General features: G+C 49.3%; 1 protein-coding gene across 2 annotated transcripts in view; it reads right to left on the bottom strand.

Moving 5' to 3' along the window:
- KIF9 (kinesin family member 9) overlaps positions 1 to 17,046 on the bottom strand; it is a 567,914-nt gene that overhangs the window by 119,748 nt on the left and 431,120 nt on the right. For both annotated transcript variants that reach the window (XM_085630190.1, XM_085630191.1), the window contains exon 18: positions 417 to 596. In XM_085630190.1, coding sequence (XP_085486316.1) covers positions 417 to 596 — 180 coding nt within the window. The remainder of the gene's footprint in view (positions 1 to 416; positions 597 to 17,046) is intronic.

The following is a 17,046-nucleotide window of genomic DNA, read 5'->3' as shown; positions in this document are numbered from 1 at the left end:
GTCGGTTTTAGGCAACACTATTGCAAATTCCTGTTGTGATGTGTAAAAGGTCTCGGGATAGCAGCCTCAGGGTCAATGTGCACCACCGCATGTCACTTGGGAATTAGACGGCATGCCACACTGTGTCCAATGAACACCAGTGTACTTCTGTATAGTGCTATTCAGTCTGCCCTAAATCACCCCCACTTTCCTCTCCACACTGCCAGCCCATAAAAATATCACACGTTTCAATAGTCCCAATTCTTTCAACCTCATTTCAAATAATGTGGATCTAGGACACCAATGTCATTTTAATCCATGCCAGTAAAATGGCGGCCAAAACGTTTGTGTTTCATGAAAGATTCAAATATAGATTCTATTCTGCAATTTCTGTAAATGTTTAACTGTATTATTACTTAATAGGCAAAGTACTGTACCAGTAAGAAGCCTTTGTCGGCATTGGTCCACAAGGCGTTGACAGTACTGGACTTCCGCTTTAAGATCCCGCAGCTGGTCATACTCTGCTCTGTACTGCTTCTTCAGGTCTTTAAGCCGCACAATTAGATTAAACTCATCTTCATCAATTATTGTCTGGCCTTCGTCGCTGATGTATTCCCCTGTGAGAACAAAGACAAATACAGCCAATACTTCACGTCATGCACTATTTCCACAGGTATGTTGTAAATTCATAGGAAGACTTTTCAGCGCGTACAATTTCGTTCATATTGTTTCTACTAAGCGGGATTTCAGGCCGGTAGTGATGTGATTAGGTCTTAGACTATGAGATGGTTTTTGGGTGAGGGACAGAGATATTCTGGTTGCACCACATATTCACTTGTGTACAAGGTGTTCATGCTAACATGTGCAGAGACATATTTGCCATTGACCTGGTGGCAAGTGATCTGATTAGATGGAACGTATGTCTTAGAACTTGTTATTAACTAGAGTTACCAGTGCCGCTAGACTCACAAGTTTGGCCGGAACACTACTGGTCCGTTAAATTTCACACAGAGACTCAAGCTCATAAAAGTAGATAGGGTCTATGTGAAGTACCGGGAAACAGAGGTGGGTGGCTTGTGGAATGAGGAATAACCAGAAATATAAAGCCCAGAATTACTGATTCACCTGTAATTCCTCATTCCTAAGGGAACCCTTAATGTCCCATTTGTATTTGACTGGTAAACCCACTCTCCCAGAGATACTAACAATCTCAATATTGGCAACTATAGGAAGTGGGATTACCAGCTGCATTACTGTGGCTCTCAGAGTGAAGCTCATAATGGTAAAAATAGAAGATGCATACAACACATAAACTGATACATAGCTATTTATTAACAACAGTGAAGTCATGGCAGTGTACAGCCTCCCTTATCGCGAGCACGAGCCCCCATTTAAAAGACTGTCCACCACACACAACAAGTCACTTGTAGTCTCCTATCTCAGCCCTGAAGACCTTTGTCCTGAGTAACATGGGCTTGCGTAACTAGTGCATTGCCAACCTGTAAACTCTGCTAACACCCCTCACTAATGAGACCGATCTCAGAGATGAGATAAGACGATTCGCCCTAAGAGGCAAGCTCAAGAGCCAGGAGAAAAGGGCTACATAATGAACGAGTAAGTGAATAAGAAAGGAAGATCAAGTAAGGAGACAAGGACCAAAGAGAGGGGGAGCTAAGGGACTCAATCCAACACAAACCTGCAGACCTTATGAGCAGCTTACTGTGCACTTCTAGGGTTATTTCATACATTTAAAGGGAAGAAAACCTTAAATTATGTAAAATGCTTTCTTTTTTTCAGTTTCTCCGTGCTGCAAAGTTAGTAACGTTTTTTGTAGGCACAGATTTTCAGATATGTTAAGTGCATAATATATTATAATCAGCTGTAAATTCTGCTTACATGTGATACAGCATTTTCTGGGGCCACTTCCTTGCCATTGGTCCGCCAACTGACCTCTTTCTCCAAATGAGAAGTGATGAGAGTTAACATTTATATCAATCAAATTTAATTAACAGTGCAACCATTTGGCTACACAATGAGGACCAAAAATCGGTAGCTTGGGTTAAGAAGGTTTATTACAAATTTAAATTAAGTTCAACTACATGACTCTTAAAACCATGCTATAAAGATACAGAATAACAATTGGGAAACCCAAACTCCTAAAGACGTTTAGGAGTACCGGTATTAAACAAGAAATTGAGTCACAGCAATTCAAAAGATTAGTAAAAGTATCTTATGCTCATAGAAAAGTATTTTGTTGTTGTCTATACATAGATAAATCTAGAGTCACTTAGATTAAGATCCAAGCTCAGAGGATGGTTTTGTTAACCTAGAGTCAAGCAAGGGAAAATAAGTAGGGAAAGTGTCAGCATCTCAGAAGCTTGGTCAAGAATCTTCTATTGGTCAGAGAATAAGTGTTAGCCGAAGCCACACTTGGGTTAGAATCAATTGGGCATTGAGGTCTAAACATCTTAAAGTCTAAAAGGAAAAAGTAGTCCACAAAGGGGCAGAGAAGGTTTGAGAGAGACCTCCAAATGTGCCTCTACAAAAAAAAGGAGATTCTGAAGTTTGATGGGGTGAATACTAAACATATACTTATTGTGGATCTTGAACCCCGACCAAACAAGTTATCTATCTAGTAGAGACAATATCTAGCTGCAAATTCCTTAACTTTGAATTTCCCAGGCATCAGAGTGGATCTGGAAACTTTTGCGAGAGCTGTATCCCTGAGCGCCTTTGGGTAGCTCAGTTTGGCTCCACGGGGCGTGGTTGGCGCCTGATGTGACGTTGCGGTACAGATCAGTAAAAAATGCTACATTATGTTTGTACTGTAGGTGAGTGAAGAAACAAACAAAGGCAACGCAATAAATGAGTCACACTCATTGCTATATTAAAGAGTCACATTGAATTTTATCTATCAAAGAATTCATTGGTAATAGATTAACAAAAGGTAACATCAAAATCATTTTATAAACGGTTGCTCCAAGAAGAATAAGTGAAGAGGTGTTTCAAGTAGTGCTCATGTGCGTAGTGATAAGGAAAAAAGTGAAGAAAAGATTAATACTGACGGTTATCCAAAGTAATCTTAGTTCAATCGCTGTGGCAATAAGAAACTCCAACTTAGCCAAGGCCAAAAAGCCTGTCTGGGAAATGTATAAAATCTTTTATTTCTCTATTCAGAAACCATTGGTGTCTGGATAGAACAACGACCCCACATAGGTTTCTGTAATCAGTAAAGGCTAGCAGTTTAATAGTGTTGACGTTTCGACCCAACTGTTGCAAGAGGAGATTTTATTCCTAGTATGCGAGTCTTCATCAGGACAGTGAGAGGTACAGTGAATTGAAGGGCAACCTAAAAAGGGGGAGACACTCTGAGTTAGTTCTAGAGTGTGTCTTATAAAGACATAGGCATTTCCAAAAGGCGAGGGTAAGGAATAACCTCCCAACAGTGCAGCCGCACTGTGTGGTGTGGGAGGTGTAGATCTTCCCCTCTTGATTTTAAGAGTTGTGGTGAACTCTTATGTGCCTTAATCTATGATTCAAACAACGAGTGTTGCCATTCAATCGTGTAAAAAAGACAATTTGTTGATTGCATCAACAGAAAGGGGTGGCCTACCTTCCCATGTGGATGTTTCCTGGAGGAGTCAATTCGATCAATTGGCCATATGTTCACAGGTAGTGACTGTAAGATAAACAGGTAATCAGCCGGCTGTGGGGTTGAGTGAAAGCAGATAAACAGAGCTAAGCAACCCCCAACACTTACCCAATGGTGAGACATACAGTCACTACCTGTGAACATATGGACAATTGATCGAATTGACTCCGCCAGGAAACATCCACAAGGGAATGTAGGCCTCCACCTTTCTGCTGGTGCAATTGACGAATTGTCTTTTTTACACGCTTGGATTGCAACTCTCTTTGTTTTAAAGCACTAACTTATCTGGGAATGTCATGAGATAGGGAGTCTTGGATAATAAAGCCTGAAGCTCACTCATCCTCCTGCTAGATGAAACAGCCACTAGGAATGCTGTTTTGATGGCAAGCAACTGGAGGGAACAATTATGTAGTTGCTCAAAGGAGGTGATCATGAGGTAAGTGAGAACTAGGTTGGGATCCCACTGGGGCATAATGAAGGGTGTAGGGAAAAACATATGTACACGCCCTTTCAAGACCTTATTTACAAATAGAGTATTTGAATAAAGAGGGTTGGTAAAGCAGTCGCAGGAAAGCGACAGAGCAGAAAGATAACGCTTGAGACTGCCCAGAGCAAAGCCTTGATGGGCAAGGGTAAGAATAAAAAGAAGAATATTAGAAATAGAGGCAGAAAGAGGGTTAATAGACTTTTCTGTACAATATCTTAAACAATTCTGCTAATGCCAGGCATATACTGTCTTGGTGGAGGACTGGCTAGCCTACAAGATAACCTTACAGACTTCAGGAGGAAGGTTGAAAGCTATTATCTGTTGCTGCTCAATCTCTACGCAAGTAGGCAGAGAGTTGACAGGTTCGTGTAGAGGACCGTCCCCTGCTGCTATGACTGAAGATCCCCCTGAAGAGGCAGCCTGATTGGAGGATCGATACTCATTCGATGAAGCTTTGGATAGAAAACTATCCGTGCCCAGTCCGGAGCCACAAGAATGACTTGGGCCCGGTCGTTCTTGATCTTCGTGAGAAATCTGGGTAGAAGAGCTATGGGTGGAAAGGCGTACAAGAGGTCTGAGCTCGCTTGTGACAAAAAGCGTGGCTGAGCGATAGCTACCTTGGAAACTCCAATATGCAATACATTGAGGGCCTCATGTAGGTGTAACGTCCTGGCTTTCTCGTGGTTGGGACAAACAGACGACGGACCAGAGAAATGGAGGTTTAAGGATGATTTAATAAACAGATAAACAACTACAGACAGCAAAGAATACCGGTACTGGAATCACCAGTTAAAGTACGATACCCATTCACAGCTCGTCTAACCGTCCTCCGCATGCACACCGGACCCGGTATGCTCCAACGGAGGGCACAGTGCTAAGCAGTGGCCGACAATGCCACTCGACCGCTGTGAAGGGTAGTTCCAAGGTTGTGGAATCTACGGGGGGCACGTGGGAGTCACCCGGCCGGGCTCTCTACCACCTGGGAACAGCCGCTCTACCAGTATCCCCCAGAGTACTGCCACAACACAAAGACGCTGGGAACACCTCCTAGTGTGCGTCTCTTGTATCCGGGTTTAAGTGATGATACCCAAGGTGGCGCAGAGAATGGACGGGAGCAGCCGCTCTACCTATCCCAGTTCTCCTACGAGTGTCGATGGCTAAGACGCGGAAACACCTCCGGGATAGCGTCTTAGCTCTAAGCGTGTGTTTACCCAAGGAACGAGGGTTGGGAGCTTCGGCTCGCACCAACCTCGTTTTCTCCAAATTGTCAGGCCGTTGGGAGCTTCGGCTCTACCAACGGGACTTGTGCCCAATGACGTTGAATACAGCTCTCAGAACGGGACAGGACACGGGCAGGAAGCACACGCCAGCACCTCTCCTCCGCTCCTTAGAATGTTCCTTCCGCCGCTCAACTCACCAACGGGTCTGTGTACCTCAACCAGGTACTCCGGCAAAGATCAGAATATCCGACGCCGAGTCCCAGTGATCTTCTCCTTAAGTAGTACTCTCGGCGTTGTATAACCATGACTCTTGAGTTGCATAACATGAAAACTAGGCGTTACCCTTGGTGTTATGTAACCAGAACTCTTGAGTTGCATAACATGAAAACTAGGCGTTCCCCTTGGTGTTATGCAACCAGAACTCTTGAGTTGCATAACATGAAAACTAGGTGTTACCCTTGGTGTTATGTAACCAGAACTCTTGAGTTGCATAAGGCAATTGTTGCCGGAGGGCATTTTGGGAGTTGTAGTCCGCTCTCCTCCAAGCGCACCAGGTTCACGGAAGTGGCATCGTGGGAGGGAATCCATGTGCGGGAGGGGATTACTGACAGTACATCCCCCTCCCATCAGCGCCCCCCTTCAGGACCAGCATAGGAAGGATATCGACGATGGAACGACGATACCAGACGAGGAGCGTGAACCCCCGCCGCAGGTTCCCATGACTGCTCCTCGGGTCCGTACCCCTTCCATGCCACCAGATACCATAGTTTGCCCCTACGCCACTTGGAATCCAAGAGACCAGCCACCTCGTACTCCACCTCCGAATCCACAGTCACCGACACCGGCGTACGAGGCCTCACCGCGTTCGCGGGTTTCAAGAGAGAAACGTGGAACACGGGATGGATCCGCAGGGACTGGGGCAGGCACACTTTCACGTTCACCGGGCTGATGCATCGAAGGATCCTATATGGGCCCATGAAGCGGGGATGGAACACGCTACTTTTCTTGAATCTCATGTGCCGAGTAGAGACCCAGACGTAATCTCCAGGTTTGTAGACCGGTCCAGGCCTTCTCCTCCTATCAGAAAAGGCTTTATACGTGGCCTTAGCCCCCTCCAGGGCAACGCGAGAACTCATCAAGGCCTCCTTGATGCGGGCCACCCTCTTGGCTGTTGTCGGCAATCTGTCTTCCCTGACCGGGTGCAGAAACGGCAAGAACCGGGGATGATGGCCGTAGTTACTGTAAAAAGGGGAGGCCTTGGTGGAACAATGTGTGGCGTTGTTGTACGCGATTTCCGCGATCCAAAGTAGGTCCACCCACTCATCCTTCCCTTGCTCTACAAAACAACGTAGATATTGTTTGAGCGACTGGTTCAGGCGCTCCGTCTGGCCGTCCGTCTGCGGGTGATAACTCGTGGACATGGCAGACTTGACGTGTAACGCCGAACACCAAGTTTTCCAGAAGTGCGACGTGAACTGAGATCCCCTGTCCGACACGATCACGTTGGGTAGGCCATGTAGTCTCACTACATTCTTCAATAACAGCGACGCCAGCTCTCCTGCCGAAGGTACCTGTTTGCAAGCGAGGAAGTGCCCCATCTTCGTGAGATAGTCCACCACCACCAGTATGGCCGTCTTTCCTTGATGCTTTGGTAGCCCAACAATGAAGTCTAAGGATATGTTTTCCCAGGGTTTGGTCGGTGTAGGAAGGGGTTGGAGGAGTCCTTGCGATCTTCTGTGGTCCGATTTCATGGATGCGCAAACGGTACATGATGAACACCAATTCCGGACATCTGTTCTCATGGCAGGCCACCAGAACTGCCGTCCTAGGCTCGCTACCGTTTTTTCGACACCCAGATGGCCGGCACAGGGAGACACGTGGCACCAGGTGAAGGCCTGTTTTCGAAGCCTAGGCGTGGGTAACAACATACATCGTCCTTTCACCGGAATCCCGTCCTTCATCTGCCACTCCTTGTGACTGCGAAGCCACGTCCGCCACATGAAGGTATGGGTCCCCTTCTGGACCCCCCTGAGGAACGTCTGTGGTTGAATCACCCCTATCACAACTCCTGGAGGGATGATGGAATGTTCGGCAACCGGCTGCGGATCCCTGGCATTCGATTGCCTCGAAAGCGCGTCCGCTTTCCTGTTCTCAGTACCGGGTCGGTATGTGATGTGGAAATTGAAACCGGAGAAAAAGATCATCCACCTCATTTGACGGGGAGACACATGCCGCGCCGCCGTCAGAAACTGGAGGTTTCTGTGGTCCGTATACACTGTAACCACGTGTCTGGCCCCCATTAACAAATGCCTCCACTCAGCAAATGCGTCCTTTATTGCGAGTAGTTCCTTCTCCGTAATATGGTAATTGCGTTCCACGTCGTTAAATTTACGAGACATGTACGCCACAGGATGGAGCAAACCCGACACCTCATTCCTCTGAGATAGAATGGCACCCAGCACCACATCAGAGGCGTCCGCTTCTACCACATAGGGTAATTCCGGATTCGAGTGAGCTAGCACCGGGGCGGTGCTGAAGGCCTTCTTGAGGGCCACAAATGCTTTTTGTGCTTCCGGTCCCCACACGAACTCCTGAGACTTCCTTAGTAGTTGCGTGATCGGGGCAACCAAGCCAGAAAACCCCTCAATAAAACGCCTATAAAAGTTGGCGAAGCCTATGAAGCTCTGGACTTCCTTTACTCCTCGGGGCGCCGGCCACTCCTCCACCGCTCTGATCTTGCGTTCCGCCATCTCCTGTCCGTTGGGGCTCAGCATCACCCCAAGGAATTCCTCTGATGTGACGTGGAAGTCACATTTGCTGAGTTTGCAGTATAGCATGTTTTCCCTCAGTTTTTTGAGAACCGCGGATACGTGCTGTACGTGTTCTTCCTCTGAGTTGGAGTAGATGAGTATGTCGTCTATGTAAACGACCACGTAGATATCCAATACCTCCCGGAACATCTCATTGAGGAAGTATTGGAAGGCGGCAGGGGTATTGCATAGTCCGAACGGCATGACGAGGTACTCAAAGAGCCCGAACCTGGTCTTAAAGGCGGTTTTCCATTCGTCGCCGTCCCTCATGCGCACAAGATGGGATGCCCCCTTGAGATCAAGCTTTGTGTATATTTGGGCCTTTTTTACCTGTTCCAGGAGAACGCTTATGAGAGGCAGGGGGTACCGGTTTTTTATGGTTATCGCGTTCAAGGCCCTAAAGTCCACGCAGGCCCTCAATTCGCCATTCGCTTTCGGAATGAAAAAGAGAGGCGATGCGGCAGGGGATTTCGACGGCCTGATGAACCCCAGCCCTAGTAACTTATCCAAATATCCCCGTAGATGTATGTTTTCGGGTTCTGTGAGCGCATACAGTCTGCCGCTGGGAACGCTAGCCCCCGGAACCAGGTCGATTTGGCAGTCGAACGGTCTATGTGGAGGGAGCACCTCCGCTCGGATTTCATCGAAGACGTCCCTGAAACTGTGATACACTCTGGGCAGCTTTACGTCCTTTTCTGCTGCCGTGGCGACCGTGTGACCTTCGCCTACCTCACCTTCATGGGGGTCCTGCCGCATACCGCACCATTGTTCACAAAACGGGGAAGTCATCTCAATGTGATGCGTAGGCCAATCCACCGTTGGGTTATGATTTTGGAGCCAGGGTAGACCCAATATGACCCCGTACTGCGGGGCTCTGATTATGCTAAAATCGATACGTTCGTTATGCAGTTTTCCGAACCTCACCGGTATTTCTCCTGTGTGCTGTCCGATAGGTCCGGTCACCAGACTTCTCCCATCCACTGCATACACCTCCTCTGGTATCTGTTTGGGAAGGAGAGTGAGACCCAGTCTCCGTGCTTCATTGTAGTCCATGAACATGCCCGTGGCTCCTGAATCAATCATGGCTACCACAGGTATCCACTGGTCCTGCACTCCTACGTGTAAGGTAATAAACAAATGTCTTCGCCCTTTTTGATTCGGGCTCAACATGGAAGGGATGTGGGTGTGACTCCAAGATGCCCCTTCCCTAGACCCGGAGTCCCTCAGTTTTCCGCCGGTGCTTCCACCACTGCTGTCACCGTTTTGTTCGCTCGGTATCGTGAGGTTTTTGGCTTGGCTGGACACTCGCGTACATAGTGCCCCTTTTTCCCGCAGTAAAGGCAAAGGCCTTGCTTGCGGCGTGATTCTTTTTCAGTGGCTGTAAGGCTCGCCCTTATAGCTCCTATGTCCATGGGTTCCGTCCTGGTGGAGGAGTTGGTCTCAGGGCCACCCATCGAAACATACGATGGCAGCGCTTTCCCTTTCCTCTTGTGATCGCCCTTTCTTTCGTTCAATCTATGGTCCAGCCGTAGCACCAGATTGATCAAGCCTTCACATGTCTTGGGTTGGGGGTCGATTTGTGCTACCACATCTTTGAGCTCTTCGCTCAAGCCCTGGTGAAACAGCGCGGTTTGTTTGGCTATGGGCCACTTGGTTTCGGCCACTAACCGTCGAAAAGCATTAAGGTACTGCACCAGATCATTGTTGCCTTGCCTCAGCTCCAACATCTCTCGATCGGCAGTATACGAGTCCGCCCTTCGATCAAACACCTTCAAGAATTCCTCGCGGAAGGCTCCCCAATCACATAGGATAGGGTCGTCCCTGCTCACAAGTGGGACTGCCCATTGCGCCGCGTTCCCAGCAAGATACGAGATCAGAAAGGCCACTCTGGCTTGGCTGGTAGGAAAGGCCTTTGGTTTGCAGGACAGATGAAGTGCTACTTGAGTGAGGAATACCTGCACTGTGTTGGGGTCTCCGCTGTACCTCTCTGGTGTCGCCAAAGGAATGGCTACGGGCATCTCTACCACAACCGCAGGAGCCGTGGCCGTGTGAGAGGCACCCGCCTGTAGCGGATCGTTCTGCAGTGCGTCCATTCTAGCCTTAACGTCTGCTGTTTCCTGTCTGAAAGCGGTGAGCTCGATTTGCATCGTGGCTAAGACGGCCAACACATCCTCAATCGTGGCCATGTCGTTCGCCCAACCAGGAGATAGTTATGGAAGAGGTCGGATATTATGTAACGTCCTGGCTTTCTCGGGGTTGGGACAAACAGACGACGGACCAGAGAAATGGAGGTTTAAGGATGATTTAATAAACAGATAAACAACTACAGACAACAAAGAATACCGGTACTGGAATCACCAGTTAAAGTACGATACCCATTCACAGCTCGTCTAACCGTCCTCCGCATGCACACCGGACCCGGTATGCTCCAACGGAGGGCACAGTGCTAAGCAGTGGCCGACAATGCCACTCGACCGCTGTGAAGGGTAGTTCCAAGGTTGTGGAATCTACGGGGGGCACGTGGGAGTCACCCGGCCGGGCTCTCTACCACCTGGGAACAGCCGCTCTACCAGTATCCCCCAGAGTACTGCCACAACACAAAGACGCTGGGAACACCTCCTAGTGTGCGTCTCTTGTATCCGGGTTTAAGTGATGATACCCAAGGTGGCGCAGAGAATGGACGGGAGCAGCCGCTCTACCTATCCCAGTTCTCCTACGAGTGTCGATGGCTAAGACGCGGAAACACCTCCGGGATAGCGTCTTAGCTCTAAGCGTGTGTTTACCCAAGGAACGAGGGTTGGGAGCTTCGGCTCGCACCAACCTCGTTTTCTCCAAATTGTCAGGCCGTTGGGAGCTTCGGCTCTACCAACGGGACTTGTGCCCAATGACGTTGAATACAGCTCTCAGAACGGGACAGGACACGGGCAGGAAGCACACGCCAGCACCTCTCCTCCGCTCCTTAGAATGTTCCTTCCGCCGCTCAACTCACCAACGGGTCTGTGTACCTCAACCAGGTACTCCGGCAAAGATCAGAATATCCGACGCCGAGTCCCAGTGATCTTCTCCTTAAGTAGTACTCTCGGCGTTGTATAACCATGACTCTTGAGTTGCATAACATGAAAACTAGGCGTTACCCTTGGTGTTATGTAACCAGAACTCTTGAGTTGCATAACATGAAAACTAGGCGTTCCCCTTGGTGTTATGCAACCAGAACTCTTGAGTTGCATAACATGAAAACTAGGTGTTACCCTTGGTGTTATGTAACCAGAACTCTTGAGTTGCATAAGGCAATTGTTGCCGGAGGGCATTCTGGGAGTTGTAGTCCGCTCTCCTCCAAGCGCACCAGGTTCACGGAAGTGGCATCGTGGGAGGGAATCCATGTGCGGGAGGGGATTCCTGACAGTAGGTAAATAAAAAATACCGATTCTTAAATACCGAACCGTACCGAATCGGTATTTAAGAATCGGTAAGTTATATGTAGGTAAAAATTCGGTAATTATTACCGAATCGGAATTTACCGAATCGGTAAATACCGAATCGGTATTTACCGAATCGGGAAAAAAAATCACATGACTGGATGAAACAGCCAATCCTGTGCAACCACACCCCACCCAACCTGGAAGTGGCCACACCCAGGCAGGTGCACACAATTAACAGACTCTGGAGAGGCTTGGAGTGCAGAGGAGAGGCAGGGAGCCAGTGCCTGTTTGTGCAGCAAAAAAACATCATGTCGACGCAGAGGACAGTGAGAGATGGAGGGGAAAGGAGGAGGAAGATGAAATTCAGCCCCAAGGAACTCCAGGTGCTGGTGGAGGAGGTGGTGAAGCAGCACCAGAAGCTGTTTGGGAGGCAGTCCCTGCAAGTGCCTGAGGCAGAAAAGCGCAACATTTGGCTGGCCATCCAGGCGCAGGTCAATGCTGTGGGAGTGACCCACAGGGACATAGAGGTCCTCAAAAAGCGCTGGTATGACCTGAGAATTGTAACCAAGAGGAAGATGGGGGAAATCCAGAAGGAGGCCAGCCAGACTGGAGGTGGAACCAACAGGGCACCTGCCCTCACCGAACTGGAGGAGCTGGTGGGGGCCACAATTGAGAATGAGAGCGTCGTAGGCCTTGGGGATGCTGACAGCTCTGCCAGAGCCGCCACCTAACAATGTAAGACGAATGCACAGCAATGTAGCCCCCCCTACCCCTATCCCACATCTCCCATTGTGAAATGAGTATCCCACTCCAGTCCATGTGTTAGTGCAGACAGGCAATGCATTCTGGGAGATGTAGTCAGGGAAACCCCAACCATGAAGTAAATGGCACAGGACAACAAGGCATGTCACACACATTAGCCAAAAGCAGGCAGAGGACAAATTTAGAGTGTAACATGATTTTATTGTGATGCTTGCAATGCAGCCCTTCAGGTACACTGAGCCAATGTTGCATTTCTGTCCACAGATGTGACATCGCGCAGGACAGGACATGCTGCAGGAGAGAGGGCACACCGGCCACACAGATCAGCTCTGGCCAGCACAAGTTCAGCCCAGGGAGCAGTGCCACAGGCAGCCGCACCACAAACACAGGCAGCCTCGCCTCAACCAGAGCCAGCCTCACCTCAGCCGGAGCCAGCCTCACCTCACCCAGAGCCAGAATCACCTCACCCAGAGCCAGCATCGCCACTCATGTTTGAGTCACCGGCCACATCACCGCCTGCATGTGTGAGAATGAGGAGGCGTGCTGCCGCCAGGCTGCGAGCCTTAGACACCTCGTCTGACGACAGCAGGGGCCCTGAGCAAATTACTACGCCCCAGGATGGGAGTCATGCCACTGTGCCCTACACCTCACAGGCAGAACAGACGGGTGCAAGAGGGCGCCGCAGGTCGCGTGTCCAGAGTCCACCAGCCAACATTGACAGCCATGGTGTCTTCTCGGGGCTCGAGGGCCAAATGTTAAAACAACAGCGCCTGCAAACGAAGGTAGTCATGTCAGTCCAGAGGCATATGCGGTGCATGAAATCTACATTAGTCAACATGGACAATAACATCAGCACAATGGCAGCGGGCATTCGGGACATGTCCCAGTCAATCCAGAAGTTGTGCAGCAAATTAGATGCTGACATAGATGCACGGCGCCGGGAACGGCAGAGGAGGGACACTAACACCAGGGCACTCAACCGTCTGGCAACTGCCACTTCTCTACTCTGCCGGCGCTCTGTGTCGATGCAGGAGGGCCTGACACACTGCTGCAGCGACGTGTCTCGGGGGATGGTGCAGGTGACAAGTGCACTAGAGGTGCTATTAACAAGTCAGGCGGCGACTACTGCTGCAGGGGATGCTGCGGAGAGCATCGACTCCAGCAGCAGGAGCAGCATCACACCCCCCGTCCCAGAAGCACGCAGGAGCAGCAGGCGGCTTGGGGTTGGCTGTAGTGAGGATGCACAATCCGTGCCATCCCACACTGCAGCGTGTATGCGCAAACATTGATGCAGCCCTGCGTAGCCAATTCCCAATGGGTGACGTAACCCTGGACTTACTCCTTGTAAATATGCTATGTTGCCAGATTGGCTTGATCTTGTTTTCATGGCGTAGTGCCGCATTAAAACTACGTCATGACATACCACAACTGGCTGTGTCCCCTTACTTACTCAGAAATAGTTGCATGTGATCTCTGCCCGTCTCTCTCTCCCATCTATTGCAGTTGGCACTCCAGCTGCGTTGCCCTCTGGCTGGCCTGACTCTTCCTCGTTGTCCTCAAAATCTGTTAGTTCCACCTCTGTTCCTCTCTTCGTGGCAAGGTTGTGCAGCATTGCACAAGTGGCAATGATCTTGCAGCAGTTGATCGGTGTGTACTGGCGTGCGCCTCCGCTCTTGTGGAGGCAGCGGAATCTGCTTTTCAGTAGTCCAAACGTGCGCTCCACCACATTGCGTGTAGATTTATGTGCCACGTTATATCGTCTCTCACTCTGGGTTGATGGGTGTAGGTAGGGAGTGAGGATGAATGACCGGCAGGCATATGCACTGTCGCCTAGGTGAGTAAAAGGGAACCATCAGTCACATGCCTCTATACACTATGATTTGCAGGTTTCATGGGGCGTCACTGTTACTTACCTAGCAGGTATCCCTCTCCAAATTCTCCGGCAATCAGTCGTGTGTAGATCCCACTGTTCTGGAAGATGTAAGAGTCGTGGGTGCTCCCAGGAAACTTCGCTACAATATCAGTGATGATGTTCCCTGCATCACAGATCACCTGCACATTAATGGAGTGGGTGGACTTTCTGTTCCTGTAGATGTGCTCAGTGTCAGCTGGTGGGCAGATTGGGATGTGTGTGCCATCAATACAGCCAATGACATGGGGGAACTGTGCCATGTGATAAAAGTCAGTTTTAGTTTTCTGCAGTTCAGCCTGTGTGTTTGGGAAGCTGATGTAGTGGTGCATTCTCTGCATCATGGCATCCAGGAACTTCCTGAAGAAACGGGACAGGCAACTCTGGGATACACCGCCCACCGCAGCTATCACCCCCTGGTAACTGCCAGATGCCAGTAGATGTAGGCTGCAGAGCACCTGCACATGTGGTGGTATGGCATGCGCCCTTCTTGTTGGCTGGTCCAGGAGTGGTTGCAGGTCCCTTATCAGGTCCATGATGGTTTGGGGGTGTAGCCTGTACCTTTCATGTATCTCTGCATCAGTCAGTTGGAAGAGTGTGATGCGCTGTCTGTAGATGCGTTCCTCCCGTCTCCATATCCTCAGACCTGCTGCCTGTAGACGTAGGCGCCTTGCAATGACATACAGAGCTGCCATGTTGTCCACGCTGTTGCATTTTGGGATTGCTTATATGGTCTGTTGATGGTTACCACCTGCTTTCAATCAGTGTTAATTACCGACTCTTAATTACCGAATTTCATGGATTTCTTAATTACCGATTGTTCCTACATGTCATTTTCAGTTTTACCACTTCATATTTACCACTTCATATTTACCGAATCGGTAAATATGTATTCGTTAAATATGAATCGGTATTTTAGAATTCGGTAATTATGAATCGGTATTTACCGCTTCATATTTACCGAAAACTTGTTTTTGGCCTCCTACATCTCACTTGTCTAAATACCGGTCGGTAACAGCATATTTACCGAAAATCGGCCGTTACCGACCGGTATTTGGCTACCTACATGAGGCCCTGAGTGTTCTCTGTGGAGGCAAACAGACCTAACCAAGGCTCTCCCCACTGTTGAAAGAAACCTTGCACCACCTTGCATTGGAGACACTGTTCGTGATCCCTGCTTGTTTCAGTACCACATGGTGGTTGTGTTGTCCATAAATACTTACACCAACTTCCCCTTGACAGAGGAAAGAAATGCTTTCAATGCTAGCCGGATCACCCAGAGATCCAACAAGTTGATGTGGAGCCCCGACTCCAGCTGAGACCAGATTCCTCTGATCTCCCCCGCTCCCAGATGGCCACCCCATCTCAGGAGTGACGCATCTGTCCCTACTGTGAGATCTGGTTGGGAAAGGGATAGGGGTCTGCCTCTGACCCAATCGCGGTTCTTTAGCCACCACTGCAAGTCATTTGCCTCCAAGATCTGGCATGATTTACCAACAGGATGCAGGAGGCCATGAGTCCCCGCAGCCTCAGAGTTATTCTCACCAAAATCCAGGATAGAGGCAGAAACACAGGATTATAACCTGAATATCCTGGACTCACTGCTTGGGAGGACAAGTCAAAAAATGTACTGTGTCCAGGACAGCTCCAATGAATGCAAGCATCTCAGAAGGAGTCAGGTGTGACTTCAGCACGTTTATAGTGAACCTCAGCAAATGCAGGATGTCTGCCGTAATCTGGAGGTGGGAAACAACAGTCTGGGGCGAGGACACCTTCAATAGCCAGTCGTCGAGTTAGGGGAAGACTGGAACCCCCAACCTGCAGAGATGGGCTACGACTACTGTCATCACCTTGGTGAACGTCCGCGGGGCGCTGGTAAGGCCAAAGGTTAGCACAGTGAACTGAAAGTGCTCATGGCCTACCTTGAACCGCAGGTAATGCCTGTGGGCCAACAGACTGGTGGTGTGAAAATACACATCCTACAAGTCCAACGCTACAAGCCAGTCTCCTTGATCTAGGTCAGGCAAGACCTGAGCCAACGTAAGGATCATGAATTTCTCCTTTTTGAGGAAGTTGACAGTTTGAAGGTCCAGAACAGGACGAAGATTCTTGTTCTTTTTGTGTATCAGAGAGTAGCGGGAATAGCAATCACTACCTACTTCTGAAATTGGAACCCTCTTTATAAGCCCCTTGGCCAGGAGAGCTGTAACTTCCTCTCTGAGCAAAACAGGATGATTATCTGCCAGCAGTTCTTGAGACGGAGTTAAAGGAGGAGGAAAAGATAGAAAAGGGAGGGAGTGACCATCCCAAATGATCTGCAAGACCCAATGTTATGGACTGCCAGTGGAGGAGATGATGTTAGATTCTCCCTCCAACTGGACACCCATGGTCTTGCAGAACCAAATTAGAATGGCTTGGAGCCTGCAGCTGCAGGGGGATGGGTGGTAGACAACTTTTGGCTAACATTCCCACACGGTCGGAATGCACTGCATCCACATCCTCACGCAACTGAGGTAGTCTGTGCAGGGCAGTGGCTGGGGTATGGCTGACATGGTTGAAAACCCCTTCCATTGCCACAAAAGGGGCGAAATGCAGACTAGGGATGTATTGTCAATAAGAAGCCCAAAGGCATCGCCGTAACCCGCAAGTCCTTGAAATGCTCCAGTGCTGAGTTTGCCTATTCTCCAAAGACACGAGTCCCATTGAAGGGCATGTCAATGAGGTTGGCCTGGACATCCCCTGAGAAGCCAAATGTTATCAGCCAGACATGGCACTACAAGGCCACCGTCGACAAAACCACTCTATCCA

Source organism: Triturus cristatus, chromosome 10 (genome assembly GCF_964204655.1).
Source record: "Triturus cristatus chromosome 10, aTriCri1.1, whole genome shotgun sequence".
Lineage (NCBI taxonomy): Eukaryota > Metazoa > Chordata > Amphibia > Caudata > Salamandridae > Triturus > Triturus cristatus.
Note: the sequence above shows the minus strand (reverse complement) of the source record. Positions and strands in the feature narration are given on the sequence as shown.